The sequence below is a fragment of the Protopterus annectens genome, chromosome 2.part0, assembly GCF_019279795.1.
Source record: "Protopterus annectens isolate FY-2018-M chromosome 2.part0, PAN1.0, whole genome shotgun sequence".
Classification (NCBI taxonomy): Eukaryota; Metazoa; Chordata; order Ceratodontiformes; family Protopteridae; genus Protopterus; species Protopterus annectens.
This window is the reverse complement of record NC_056728.1, coordinates 69,478,076-69,492,708: the sequence shown is the minus strand read 5'-3', so window position 1 is coordinate 69,492,708 and position 14,633 is coordinate 69,478,076. Positions and strand designations below refer to the sequence as shown.

Here is a 14,633-nt window from a genome sequence, read left to right as displayed (position 1 = left end):
CATTTTTTTGACTTGCTATTTACATTTGCTACCTTATGTTTCCTTACATTTTTTACTTCCATCCAGGAATTGTTAATGATGTCCTTGGGGTACCTTCTTTCTTGAAATTTCCTTTTGAGTTCTTCACTTTCTTTTTCAAAAAAATACTGCCTCATCTGTTAACTTGCTTATTCTAGTGAATTGCCCCTTCACTATGTTTTTTTATAGTGGAGAAAGCCGTTAATCTGCACTTCCTTTTTATAAATCTTAACTTTTAAAGCATTGCCAGATCTGTACACATTCAGGTCAACCGAAGGTAACTCGTGTATTCATTCACATGTTTAATAAAATCTAAGAGTTCTTTTTCAGAACCCTCCAAAATAAAAAACAAACCAATAAAACATCTGTACATGATGACACGTTTTGCAAAAACTGACTGTAAAATAACTTCTTTTTCCCAGGTCATCAGGACTACATTTGTATAGTTGTGGGGCCACAGCAGCCCCCATAGCTACACAATTTTTCTGTCTGCATATTTTACCATTATACTCAAAAAAATTATATGATAAAACAACATCTAACACTTCTGTGAACAATCTCACTTGTCTAGTATTAAATAATCTTAAAGTACGAAGCTCCCTATTCACCATTTCCAACCCTTCTACATTTGGTATGACTGTATATAATTAGGCAATATGTTTTGTAACCAACCACATGCAATCAACTATTTTCACCTTCTTAACTAAAAGTTAAGATTTATAAAAAGGAAGTGCACAGTAACAGCTATCTCCACTACAATAGCATACATAAGTTTAGCCTGAAAAAACAGTAAAAGCTGCAATTCACTAGAATAAAGCAGGTTAACAGACAAGGCAGTATTTTCTGAAAAAAGAATGTGAAGAACTCAAAAGGAAATTTCAAGAAAGAGGGTACCCCAAGGATATCAGTAACAATTCCTGGATGGAAGTAAAAAAATGTAAGGGAACATATGGTAGCAAATGTAAATAGCAAGTTAAAAGAAAATGAAAAGGATTTTTCCTTAGTATGCATTTTAGACAATTCAGTAGATGAAAGTATAATGAGGAATACTTAATTGGAGATTCTTAATGAATTTAAGAAACTAAAAATGTTCAGGGGTGACCTTGTCTTTGTCTCAAAGAGGAAAGCATTTAAAAGCCTTTAAGAAAAGGAATTTATGCTCAAGTACGCCTGATGTTTTGGAAGTGGGAATGAAAAGATGTTTATTATACAACTTGGTCTGAAGAAGTTCCATAAAGGGAAGAAAGCGCTTACCAGTTGGATTTTTATGTAATAAAGTCATTTTGTGTTTTAAGTATTAGGGATATGTTAGTACATGTAAAATTTGTTTTACCAGTAGAAAAAATAGATAGGAACATTAGGGACACTGGGACTGTTCCCTGTGGCAAATACAGTTGTTGTATGTAAGTAGTTAATAGTTTTTGTAAGATTAATGGTAAGAAGTATGTAGCACAGGATAAATTTAGCTGTGAAACAAGAGGGAATTGTTTATGCATTGACGTGTACCTTTGGAAAGTTTTGCACAGTGGAAAGTAAAAGAGTATTTAGAATGTTTGTTAGACCATGCTGAGGATATAAAGAAAAGTAAAATAGAAGGTCCAGTGGTAATACATTTTAAAATGCATCATGATGGTAAAGTGGATGGATTGCAAGCCAACTGTTTTAGAAAAAGTTTTTAGTGGATAGTACAAGGTTAACTTGAAGAACAAGCTGCTTTCAGAGAGTCAATTTTCATTTTAAAGTATAATACCTTAGTTCCCAAGGGTCTGAACTACGAATGCAATTAGAGATTTTTAATTTAATGTAATTAGATAATTATATAATTGCCGCTTAATAGTCTTGAAACGCTGTTAAGCCGAGGCACTAGAGAGATTTTGATATTGTGATTTTATAATAAACTCTACCTTGTTTTTGTGGTGATTACTCACCTTTGTTTGGTGGTTTCTGTGAACAGGTCTTTAATGCTCTCTCTAAAGCCAAGAACACTGCCTAAATAGGCCCAGGCAATATCCCACAATGCCTTCTAAATAGTAAGAAACGTGACCCGTCATTGCTATCAAACTGTAGCTTCCAAATAGGCCTTGTGCCTTATGAACAGAGAACAGCAACAGTCATTCCTCTGCACAAAGGTGGGCCATCTACAGACCCTGGAAACCATAGATCCATATGTCTCACTAGTCTCATATACAAAGCCATGAAAGTATTATCATGGAAATTACCGGTAATGACATACAAAACCTCCAGACATTGGACCCACCCCAATTTGGTCATGCCTACTCAACCTGGTAGACGACTTTGAGAAAGTCATCAAAGCAACAGATGAGGGCAAAATGGTTCACACTGTCTACACTGACCAGGCCACGGCATTTGACACAATCCCTCACTAGGGCACCTGACAAATTTAAGAGGTTAGGTACAAACCCTTATGGCACCCGGTGGATAGCCAGAAGGCTCACAGACCGGACCCAGGAAGTCAGAATTGGGGAGTCCAACTCTACAAAGAGGCCAGTCACAAGCAGAGTCCCTCAGGGATTGGTCCTGGGACCACTCCTTTTTAGTATTTAATTCTCTGAAGTCAAGGGCAACATCAATGGCCTCAGGCTGACTAAATTTGCGGATAATTGGAAATTAGTAGCTGTCACTGCTACACAAACAACTGGTGCCAGAGCCATGGACAAAAACTAAATGCCAAGAAATGCATAATGGCATCCTTCATGAAGTCATCAACACCTGTGTGATTCCTTAAAGCCTCTTGTATTAGAGGTAACATGGGATATATGCAACTGACCCCTTAAGGACATTAGGTGTTTCAGCTATACGGCAATTCTGAATGCCCGTGACTCTTTCCTTTTAAGTTTATTATGGATAAATTCAGGCCAATAAAACCAGTTTGCATATATCCATTGTTGCCTCTAATACAAGAGGTTTTAAGGAATCATACAGGGGGAAATCTAGCTTGGCTGTGTTTTTCTTTTGGTTTTTGCGGATTTTTTTTCATTGGTTTAGTCTGTTAGTTGGGATATTTTGCAGACATCCTAATGGTTATGGACATCAGCTGGTTATGACAGCCCTGTGTTTCTAAACATTAGCCAATCAGCCCACTTATGCTGTGCTCACCAGGCTATAAGAAGGACGAAACATACATGATCACAGCTAGTAGGGTTTAGCTTTATTGGCCTGAATTTGTCCATAATGGACTTAAAAGGAAAAAAGTCATGGACATTCAGAATTGCCATAAAGCTGAAACACCTGATGTCCTTAAGGGGTCATTTGCATATAGCCTATGTTACCTCTAATGCAAGAGGTTTTAAGGAATCACACAGTGGAAAACCTAGCTTGGCTGGATTTTTATTTTGGGTTTTGATGACTGAAGTCATCTACCGCTGGAAACTATCATACTGATAACAGACTCAGAGTTGACCCGGTAATCGGGCTTGAGGACACACAGACAGTAATCTAACCTTTGAACACCACATGCCTACAACAGTGAGAAAATCATTCTATGTTGTGCAACTTATAAACAAAGATATTGCATCTAGGTCTGAAGAAGTCAATGTTTTACTATAATCAGCATTTATCACACTTATCATAGAGTACAATGCCCCATTTGCTAAGTATCCAATCAGGCACATCCAACAACTGGAAGGTCCACAGAGGTTTGTCACTAAAGAACTGGGTAAATAATATGTCCTATGCAGACCTCTTCAAAGCCCTATCTCCTATATTCTGCCTTCTACAGGTTGCTGAGGGGAGATCTATGCTTGGCATACAAGGTATTGTCACAGCCCACTCTTACGGATATATATAGGAGGCCTATCAAAGAAACAGGTCTACAATTACTCGTTCTAAAGACTTAAACTTTGCCTGTGATATAAACAGTACCTGCTGGAAAGGCAGGTATGTAGCACAGAGACTACCCCTTCTCTGGAATAGGTTCCCCATCCATGCAAAGCAGAGTTCTTCCCTAACTCAATTCAAGTGTAACTTGAACAAGTGAATGGAGAACGGGAACTGCATCCCTGGTTTGGCACCTATGTCTCTAAATGACAGGCAACTTGTAAATGGTTCATCTCCCAGGCCCCTGCTTAAACTTATCAAGGGTACCAGAACTTAGCAGATATTTGGGATGCATGGCCAAGTTTAAAAGGGCCTTTGTGTTAGTTAGCCTAGTACACACCTACGAGTGGCCCTATTTTATTACAACATAATGATCAGTTAAAGGCTGCTAAGATGACAATGACAGAAATGGGGGTGGAATTCTTCATAGGACTGCCTCCATTAGGAAGACTAGGGCAGACATACAGACTCATAAGCACTGCACAGGATTTGGAAAGGCCTAGTCTGACAACTATATGGAAGTGAAAGACCCTATTATCTAGGTTGGCACCTACATAACTACAAACCACAAATGGGGTAGACCTTCTCCAAGCACCTTGCATACATTACTGACTCCTAGATCACTTGTTTTTCACTAAAAAGAAACTGGTGTTGGAAGAGGTACAACACATCTGCAATAGATTCTGGTCACCAGTTCTCTAATGGCATTAGTCTCAGACTGCAAATGTTGCAGTCCTTGGAGACAGGACAGAATGAAGAAATGGAGGAAGCAGAAAGTGTGAGCTAGAGCCAAGAATGTCAGTGAATGGCCAGATCAGCGATTCCAACCCTGTGTACCAAGTCAATACAGTAGTAGACAAGAAAAAGACAGCACATATTGGATTGCTGACACGTGTCTGAACACAGAAATGTACCCAACTGTCATGATGCTCTTCCACATTCACATCAAGGATTACTCTCCAATAATATGCCATATGGGTCAAACAGTTCAGCAATATTGCAGAAAGATTAAAAATTAATTCAGTTAGTTTGAAACTTGTTCAGAATCTAGAATCTACATCAGGAGGAAGTGATTTAACATGATATAGAATTCACATCCTTTAAGAAGTACAAGTCAAAAAGATGAATAAAATGTAACTGCTGAGTGGCCTAAAGATGATTTGCTTTGCAGAGAGCCAAAATCGATGTAAAAGGATAGCACAGTTTATTTAAATCAGATTTCAGAAGCAGTTCACAAGAGGTAGGCAAACCATGTGGTCCTTCAATATTTTCATATCATCTTTTGCTGGGTACTTAAACATACTTTGAGGAGTACAGTATGGACATTCTTATACAGCTCCCATACTAGGAAGTGGGAGGAAGTTTCCTGATCATGTAGATTTACCTTTTTTTATGAATTAAAGTCAAAAGGTGAACAGGATTGTCTGAAATGCTGCTTTCAATGTGTACAGCTCAAAGTTTTACGCCTTAATGACCTCTTATTTAAGGAGGCTATTTCAACCACAGAAGAAGAAATTAGATGGACTATGGAGGTATAAATCCTGGAAGGATACCGAAGGGTCCCGAAGCCAGAGCCTGGCAAGGTGACAATACAAGTGGATTCTATAACAGCTAGAGAAGAGTACAGAAAGCACAACGTAGGCAATGCTAAAAAAACAAGAGGGTTAAGGATGTGTAGGAAGCTGAGGTAGGAGACCAGATACCTTAAAGTAATGGGGGCCTCAACCTACATGAAGCAAATGCTAGGTAGTAAGATGTGAATGTCAGTAATACAGCAGATATCGTCATGATCTCTGCAATGCAGACCTAGCATATGATACCAAGGTAAGAAAAAAAGGACAATCACCATTGACACTTCCTGCATGGAAGTGGAATGAAGAAAATACAAGATTAATAACAGAGAATAAACACCATCACTCTGACTACAACCAAATACATAGGCCAGCAAATAAACTAGTACTTGTAGCAGGCTGGAATGTCTGGACAAAACATCAATGCAAACAAAGAGTGGAAACTTCCAAAGGTTGGGTAATAGCCATCAGGGACAAAGGAATGCTTGAAGGTTTTGAGGGTGAGAAAGCTAGCGAGTAGTCAGTGAAGGGTTACTGTAAGGGACTGCTAAAAAGTTGTGATAGATGAGCATGTTACCTGTGAGAAAAAATGTCCATGCTCCTTTGTAAGTTCTGACTATTCTTGTCTGCTGCAACATTTTTAACTGGATGACTTCAAGAAAATGGGACCTGACCTGGGGTCCCTAGAAGCTGCAAGCTCCATTATGAAAAGCCCTTTTGTCATAATTTTCAAGATTCATTGCTCCTTATCTTGATATAGCAGTCAAAGAGAGTTAGGGGTGGGAGTCTGACTTTTGTGCCTAAGCACATTCAACACTGCAAGCGGCCGGAATCCATTCAGAGAGTTAAATGTTAATGTAGATGCCACAAATCATCAAATGGTCAAAACATCAACTTCCTCAGAGGTGGTATTTTATATATATATATATATATATATATATATATATATATATATATATACACACACACACACACACACACACACACACACATACATACATACATACATGTAGTAGCAGGGTGTGTGTGGGGCACAGCTGGTTTTATTCATTTCTTGGGAGGGGGTTCGGTCAACATTTTGAATGTGGACCTCTTTTTTTTGTGCTTCAATGTTCTGAAAGTTAAACGCTTCTAATCCATTCCAATTAGCCATTAGTGGTATGCATTTTTTGTGTGGTGTACTAAAACTGTGGCTGAAAAAGATAAACTGAAGTACATTAGATCAAAAGTATTGTCCTCCACACAAAATGGAAGAACTTGGCAAAAAATGGATGGATTGAGCTATATGTTGATGTGATGTTAAGGATAAGTAAGAAGTGATCCCTCCTGGGCACTGAGCTGTATGCCAAAATGAACCTAGAATGGAGTATGCATATGTTTAGATCCAGAACATTATCCTGGAAACACGTTAGGCAGTCCTACTACCTTTTTTAATTTTACTTTACATAGTTATACTGCAAAACTAGTAATCAAGCAGACCAAGTTTATTTCAACTCCGCATTCCTTGCATGCTTGTAAATATTACTGTTTCAAGAATTGATTTTATTTGAACTAAAACTGGACAAAATGCAGTGCCAGGGTGGTCAAAGGTTTAAAAATGTACAACTAAGTTACAGTTTGCATACATACACAATCCCACAAATCATAATTTTTGCCTATATTTTTCTAACCACGGGAAAACTATCTAATCAGTACCTTATGGTGCTCCAGCTGCTGGTTAAGATCTTCCAGAAGGTCACTCTTCCCATGATCATGTAAATCATCAAAAAATATGCCAGAAGAGCTAAAACAGTAGAGAAAAATAAAACAATATAATATTAAAACTAAACTTTAGCCTGCATTTTTTTTTAATTTAATGGCATTCCAAGTTTAAAGAAGTTTCCTTCTAATCAAAATGATCAAATTCAAACAAAAATAAACTGCAAATAAAGGCTAGAACATAAACAGAACTATCAAAGTCACTAAGGGGGCCCACAGAAAACATTCTATTTTGAACACAGAAGCTTTACATCAAGGAGCATAAAAAAAACTAATATGCATTAAAGTGACAGATTTACATGGCTTGTGAGAGAGAGGTCACAAAGGTTCAAAACTTAAACAGATTACCACTCTAACAATGAAGTGGCATCAGAAACGGAAAAATTCTTCATGCATCAACAGATGGAGGTTATATAAAACAAAACCACACAAAGTTATCACATAGCCAAGCAGTGAATGCCATGCAGACAACCACAACCTAAATGCATAAAATGAACTTTTTGGGCATGAACTCAAATATTCTTATTATAGCATCTTAGAATTATGCTCCAGAAAGAAATCAGTATCTCAAAGAATGCAAACAATCTTAATGCCTTTGTTAGTTGCATCCTGATCCACTATACAAGTTAACTACTACATGTAAAAATAAGACTTGGTACTAATAAACTGGCTAACCCATTTGATGCCAACTCAAATCAGCAGCACTGTAACAAAAACTACATTTAAGAGGACAAAAACAAAGTCAACCTTCGTTTGAGAACTATAATAAACAGAAATTAACCTGATAAGGAAACTCAAAAACAGTATTTTCTATCACAGTTCAAGATGGAGGGCATCTCTGGCCCATGGTTGTCGGTCCTCTTCAGAAAGTAGACAAGAATATACATAGGTTCATAGGTTCATACTAGGCTATCTGCCCTAGGGCATTTATAAGCCTAGCCAGAGTTGTGTGGCTTTCACCACCCCTTAGGTTGAAGAATACTATACCCATTAGTTTGCTGTGCCTCTGTCCAGCAGTGATACAGAGATGATCCCCGGGGTAAACCTACGATCTCCCATCCACTGGTCAAGATTCCTCTTGAACAAAGCCAGCGAGGTGCTCTGTCTCACATGGACTGGGATTCTGTTCCACAGTATAGGGAGTCTCTGGGTGATGAATCTGTCCCCTCCAGCACGTCCTATTTATATCCATGTTGAGGTTTAAGACTCTTGCTCTTGTGGCTCTGGTGGATTTGGATTTTTTGAGGTGGAGCATGTCCATTAATTCCGGGTTGGACATGGCCTTGTATGTCAGGCACAGGTCACCTCTGAGCAGACGGTATGCGACTGAATAGAGCTGGAGTTTCTTCAGTCGGGCAGCATATGGCATATTTTTGAGCCCCTTTATCCTTTTGGTGAGGAACTTTTGGGGTCTTTCCAATTGCTGCAGGTGTCGGGTAAGATACATTCTGAATGGGGCACTGTATTCAATCATTGGTCTGATAAGTGAAGAGTACAGGGGAACAATGACCTCCCTTGATCTGGATGTGAATCCCTTCATAATCAGGTGGGCAATGTAGAAGGTCCTCCTAACCACTTTGGCAATGTGAGTGTCAAAAGAAAGGTTACTGTCAACTTGGGTCCCAAGGTCCCTGATAACCTCTTCTGTGCTTAATGGATTGCCACCTATGTGGTAACTTGGGGTTACCTTGTTTTTACCAAAGGGTATGACTATACATTTTTTGGCGTTTAGCTTAAGGCCATGGCTCTGGCACCAGTTATCCGTTTCTATGAGACCTCTCTGAAGGATATCTGTGTCTGATGGATTTTCAACTATGGCGCCAGTTTGCAGTCATCTGCAAACTTTGTCAGCCACAATCCTCCTATGTTTGCCTGCACTTCTGAAAAGTAGATGCCGAACAAGAGGGGGCCCAGGACTGAGCCCTGTGGGACACCGCTTGTGACATATTCTACATAGCATTGATGACACCCCCCCCCCCCTTGAAGGGTCTTAGGGTTGGGTAAAATCCATAAGTAGTAATAACACAAGGAGAGAACGATGCAAAGGACATCATAAGGGCCAACAAGAAGAATGAACAGTGGGGAAGCCCATCCAGAAGGCCATGCTTGGGCCACAGTCAAAGAACATATGCAGGTTAATGGTGAATGTTACAATGGGCAAGCCCTGCTTAGTGGTGCTCAAAATAATACTGAAGGAATCCCCTTCCAAAGGGAATAGGCTAGAATGCTGATGAGCTATAGGACAGAACACACATGTGCAGATGAACTAATTGCCAGTTCAAAGAAGGCAAACCCCTTCTATCACGTGGAGGAAGGGAGCCAAACACCAGACTATAGTTCCATCACTAATGTGCACCACCCCTTGATGGGGGAAAATAATCAACTCCAACAGGTGGTTGTACACACGTGTGGAAATTAAAACCCAAAGCCTCTACACCTTTCACTTTTTAAATGGGGCAAGAATAATACGCATGTGCTTAAGTATATGACAATCTTTCCAGAACCAAATAGCAAAAAAAAAAAAAAAAAAAGAAGAGTTCTCCAGGCATTAAAAACATGGTAAAACAGATAAGAGGCCTGAAGGGCATTCCAAAGGGACACCAGGCCTGAAATGCAAAAATGCCAATTCTGTCGTCAAAGCTCAGCCCCACAGAATATTCTCCCAGATAGTGTGGAAGTCAGAAGAGGGGAAACTCGACCAGTCAGAAAGTACAGTTTTGTACCTACCATAAATGTGGATGTCCGAGAGGTATGCATCTGCAGTCCTTACAAATGGGTTGTTCCTGGCCTCAGGCAGCCCTTCGGTTGGCCGGATTCCAAAGTCTGGGTCTGGCCTCGGCTGATGTCGCACTTCACCCGACGTCATAGCTGCATTTCAGTGGGTATAAAGGCATCAGCCGACGCCATTTTCCTCAGTGTTTCTTGCCCCAGATGCCAGGTGCCCTCTAGTAAGGCTAAATTTGGATAAATGCAAATGTTTCCAAACAATAGAGAGCAAATAGAAATAAACATGTATATACATATATACAAACAAATACACCATAATAGATTCCCCCAGCTAGCTACAAGATGGGCAAATACCCTAGGAGTACCACAGAGGGGAAGGAGGGTGGGTAATCCTGACTGCAGATGCATACCTCTCGGACATCTACATTTATGGTAGGTACAAAACTGTACTATGTCCTTCAAGGATGCATCTGCAGTCCTTACAAATGGGTAGAATACCATAGCCAAACTGGGGGAGGAGGCACTAAGGAGGCACTAAGAATTTATGGTGTAGTTAAGATCCCTTGCAAAACAGCAGTGGCAAAACCTGCTCAGGATCTGGAGTATAAAGGCAGATTATAATGCTTGGCAAATGTATGCACGGAGCTCCAAGTAGCAGCCTCTAAAATGTCTTTGGTAGCCACTCCTCGTAAGAAAGCTGTAGTAGTGGCTGTAGCCCTTGTGGAATGAGGTCTGATGTTTTCTGGAGTTGCCTTTCCATGAAAAGAGTAACAAAATCTAATGCAATTTCCTATCCATTTTGAGATTGTTTGTTTTGAAATTGCTTTTCCTTCCATTCCTGTTGCATATGCTACCAGAAGCTGGTCAGTTTTTCTATAGTTCTTGGTTCTGTCCAGGTAGTAGCGCAATTGTCTGTGTACATCCAAGGTATGCAGCAATCTTTCCCCCCTGTTCTGTGGGCTGGGGAAGAATGTTGGTAGGTGTATTGCTTGGTTTAAAGATACCCTGGAGACCACTTTTGGCATAAAGTAGGATTAGTTCTCATGGACACTCTATCCTGATGGAAGATAAGGAAGGGCTGTACTGCCATTAATGCCTGTAATTCAGAAACCCTTCTAGCTGAAGTGATTGCAAGCAGGAATGCAGTCTTCCAAGATAAGTACTGTAATTCTGCTGTTGCTGCTGGTTCAAAAGGGGGGAGTGTCAACTTTTCTAACACAAAGTTCAAGTCCCATGTAGGCAATGGTGGTTTCCTTGGTGGTTTTACATTTTAATTCCTCTGAGAAACTGTCTGAGTAGAGGTTGAGAAAAGACTGGAGGATCCATGTTGTATTCTGCTGAAATTGCTGATGCATGAATCTTAATGGAGGAGTAAGACAGACCATTGTGGAAAAGCTCTGCTAAATATTCCAGGATGTTAGCTATGTTTGCCAATGATGCATCTACTCCTTTTGTTGCACTCCAAATGAGATATCTTTTCCATTTTGCTGAATAAGTTTTTCTTGTTGAGGGTCTGCGAGCCTCCAAGATAATGTCTCTAACCCTTTGAGATAAATTTGGGTTATTTTTTTTTATGTAATGTTCCAAGCAGCTAGCTGCAGAGTTTTCAAGTTTGGATGCAGGATTTTGAAGTTGTTCTGAGTTAGCAGTAGAGGTATTAGGGGTAGAGGCCATGCGTGTTCCCGGGACATACTCCTCAGTAGCGGGTACCAATGTTGCCTCGGCCAATCTGGAGCTATCAAGATGATCCTCGGGTGATCTTCTTTGATCTTCAGTAGCACTTTGTGCATCAAAGGAAGAGGTGCGAATGCATATGCTGTCAGGTTTTCCCAACTGAAGGATAGGGAGTCCACCTTCCAAGCAAGTGGATGGTATGTCCTTGTGCAGAATTTTTTCAATTGGTGGTTGTGTGGGGATGCGAACAGGTCTATTTCTGGCAGTCCCCATTTCCTTGTGATGGTTTTGAAGATGTTTGGATGCAGCATCCATTCGTGGGCATCCGTGGTGGTTCTGCTTAAGATGTCAGCTAATATATTTTCTTTTCCTGGCACGAATATGGCTTGGAGCTGAATGTTGAGGCTCAGGGCCACATTCCAGAGGTCCATTGCCATCCGGCATAGAGGATATGAATGTGTGCCTCCCTGTTTGTTGATATACCACATAACTGTGGTGTTGTCCATCCTTATCAGCAAATGACCCTGTTGAAGAAATGGTCTGAATGTCTGAATTGCCTGTTTTACTGCCAGCATCTCTTTTTGATTTATGTGTAGGTTCATCTGGTCTTGAGTCCATAAGCCTTGTATACACTTGTCCACCATGTGTGCCCCCCATCCGAGGTCTGAGGCGTCCGTGGTGATAGTCTGGCTTGGGTGAGGCCTGTGGAAGGGCAGTCCTTTGTTCAATTGACAGGTCTGGGCCCACCACTGGAATTCTTGCTTCAGGCATGGAATTATTGGAATTTGGGTCTCTAGGCTGTGCTTGTGCTGAGACCATAAATTCCTCAGGTACCATTGTAACTTCCTCATATGTAGTCTGGCATGTGGAATTATTATTATGCAGGATGCCATGTAACCCAGGGCTTGCAGGATTTTCCTTGCTGTAAGCTGGTTCTGTGTTGTTAATGCCATGAAATAGAGTGGTAGCTGCTTCTGTTTTTCTGCTGTGAGGAATGCCATCTGGTTTGATGTGTCCAGTTCTGCACCCAGGAAGGTTATCCTTTGGGATGGTATCAGCCTTGACTTTTTTGTGTTGACTGTGTATCCCAGGGCTTGCAGCAGGTGAATAACCTTTTCCAAATCTTTTGTTAATTTGTCTTTGCTGTCCGCTTGTAACAGGCAGTCATCCAGGTATGGATAAATTTGAATTCCCTGAAGCCTGCAATGAGCAATTACTGATGCCAGGCATTTCGTGAATACTCTGGGCAGTAGATAAGCCAAAGGCAATGCTGAGAATTGATAATGCTCTGATCCTGCAAGAAATCTGAGGTATCTTCTGCAATTTGGTCGTATGGGGACGTGCAGGTATGCCTCCTTGAGATCCAGAGTCACCAGTCAAGACTCCTTGCCCAGCATGGGAAGAAGTTGCTGTAGGGTCAGCATTTTGAATTTTGGAACAAGGAGATATGTGTTTAGAGCGGACAGGTCGAGGATAGGTCTCCATTGGTTTTCCTTTCTTGGTACTAGGAAAAGCCTTGAATAAAATCCTTGTCCTTGTTCCATAGCCGGTACCTTTTCTATAGCTCTCATCCTTAGTAAGTGGTCTATTTGCTGTAGAGCATTTGTCCTTTGGTTTGGAGGAAGGTTTGGCATTCCTCTCTTCCTTGGAAGAGTATGGAAGTGAAACCTGTAGCCTTTGTCTATTGTCTGTAAAATCCATTTGTCTCCTGTAATGTAATACCAATTTACTGAAAATAAGGCTAATTTTCCGCCTAAGGGTGCTGCCAGTTGTTCCCTGGTAGGCGGTTGCAGAGCCAAGTCACTGTGATTGTCCTGTAGAAGTGGTAGTGGCTGGATCTGTGGCAGTAGTTCTCTGGCTGTTAGGCTGCCACTGGCGTCCCCTGTAGGCACCTCTGGACTGACCTCTGCCTCTAGGGCGTCTATTTCTGCCTCTCTGTGCTCTGGTGGTGTCTGGAAAGGACCAATTCTTGGAAGGCCAGTTCCTACTGAACCTCGGAGGCTGGACCTGTAAGAAATCCTTGACTGTCTGGACAGATTTAGCTTTTTCTTCCACCTTCTTCAACACTTGCTGTGCAGGGGAACCAAACAAACTGTGCTTTTCCATGGGAGCATCTAGAAGCTTTGATTTTACATGGTCTGGTAAGGACTGCTCTTTTAACCATGCATGCCTTCTGATCACTGTACCAGTCATAGCTGATCTAAAGGAAGCCTCCAGTGCATCATAGCCGCATTTTAAGGAATGATTACTGATCTGCTGAGTGTTATGCACCAAATCCTGAAGGGACTTACGGTCTAACGGTTCAGGCGAGGACAATTTTTTTAGTGAGCTGATCTAACAGGAATTCCTGATACTGAATCATGTGGAATTGACAGTTTAAGGCCCTAGCCGAAAGAGTAGCAGAAGTATTAACTTTTTTATCCCATCTCTCCAATGCCCTAGATTCTCTTTCAGAGGGGAAGGGTTTTTTGGCAGAGGCAGATGTTACAGCTTTTGGGCCCTGTGAAATAGTCTCTGGATCTGCAATAGGAGCCTTATACAAATGATAATGTGTGTCCGGAACCCTGTAGTATCTGTCGGGCTTAGCAGGGGCCGGAGGCAGAGAATCAGGGGCAGTACAAGCATCAGTAAATGCATCATCCACAACTGTAAGCACTGGTGGAATAGCTAAAGGCCTATGCTGTGGTAAATGTAAGAAGGTCCTAAGCCTTTTCCTGGAGTCTGAAAAATCCTGGCCCTGCCATTGAAATTGTTCCCTCATAGCATGCAAGGTTTCCCCAAAAGAAAATTCCTCAGGAGGAGAGGCAGAAGGTATGGAATCCTCTGCATCAGAGTCCTCATATGGAGAGTAAGGGCCTTCTGGAGGATTTGTATGTTCTGAATCATCAGAGGAATAATCTGAAGAAACTGGCTCAGGGGGCTCTGCTCTAAGCCTCTTCTCTGGAGGTGGGTGAGAGGCCCTGTCAAGGTGAGACTGGGTTCCCCTGATCAAAGAAATGAGATCCTCTGCTAGACTAAGCATTTGAGTACTAGAGCGAGGCCTGTGAG

General features: G+C 41.1%; 1 protein-coding gene across 1 annotated transcript in view; it reads right to left on the bottom strand.

The window, feature by feature from the left end:
- The window catches only part of PCNT (pericentrin), a gene marked incomplete in the record, with an annotated part of 2,997,294 nt that overhangs the window by 2,321,514 nt on the left and 661,147 nt on the right, over positions 1 to 14,633 (bottom strand). Inside the window, 1 exon segment of the mRNA XM_044060288.1 lies at positions 7,122 to 7,209. Within this exon segment, the coding sequence (XP_043916223.1) occupies positions 7,122 to 7,209 (88 nt within the window).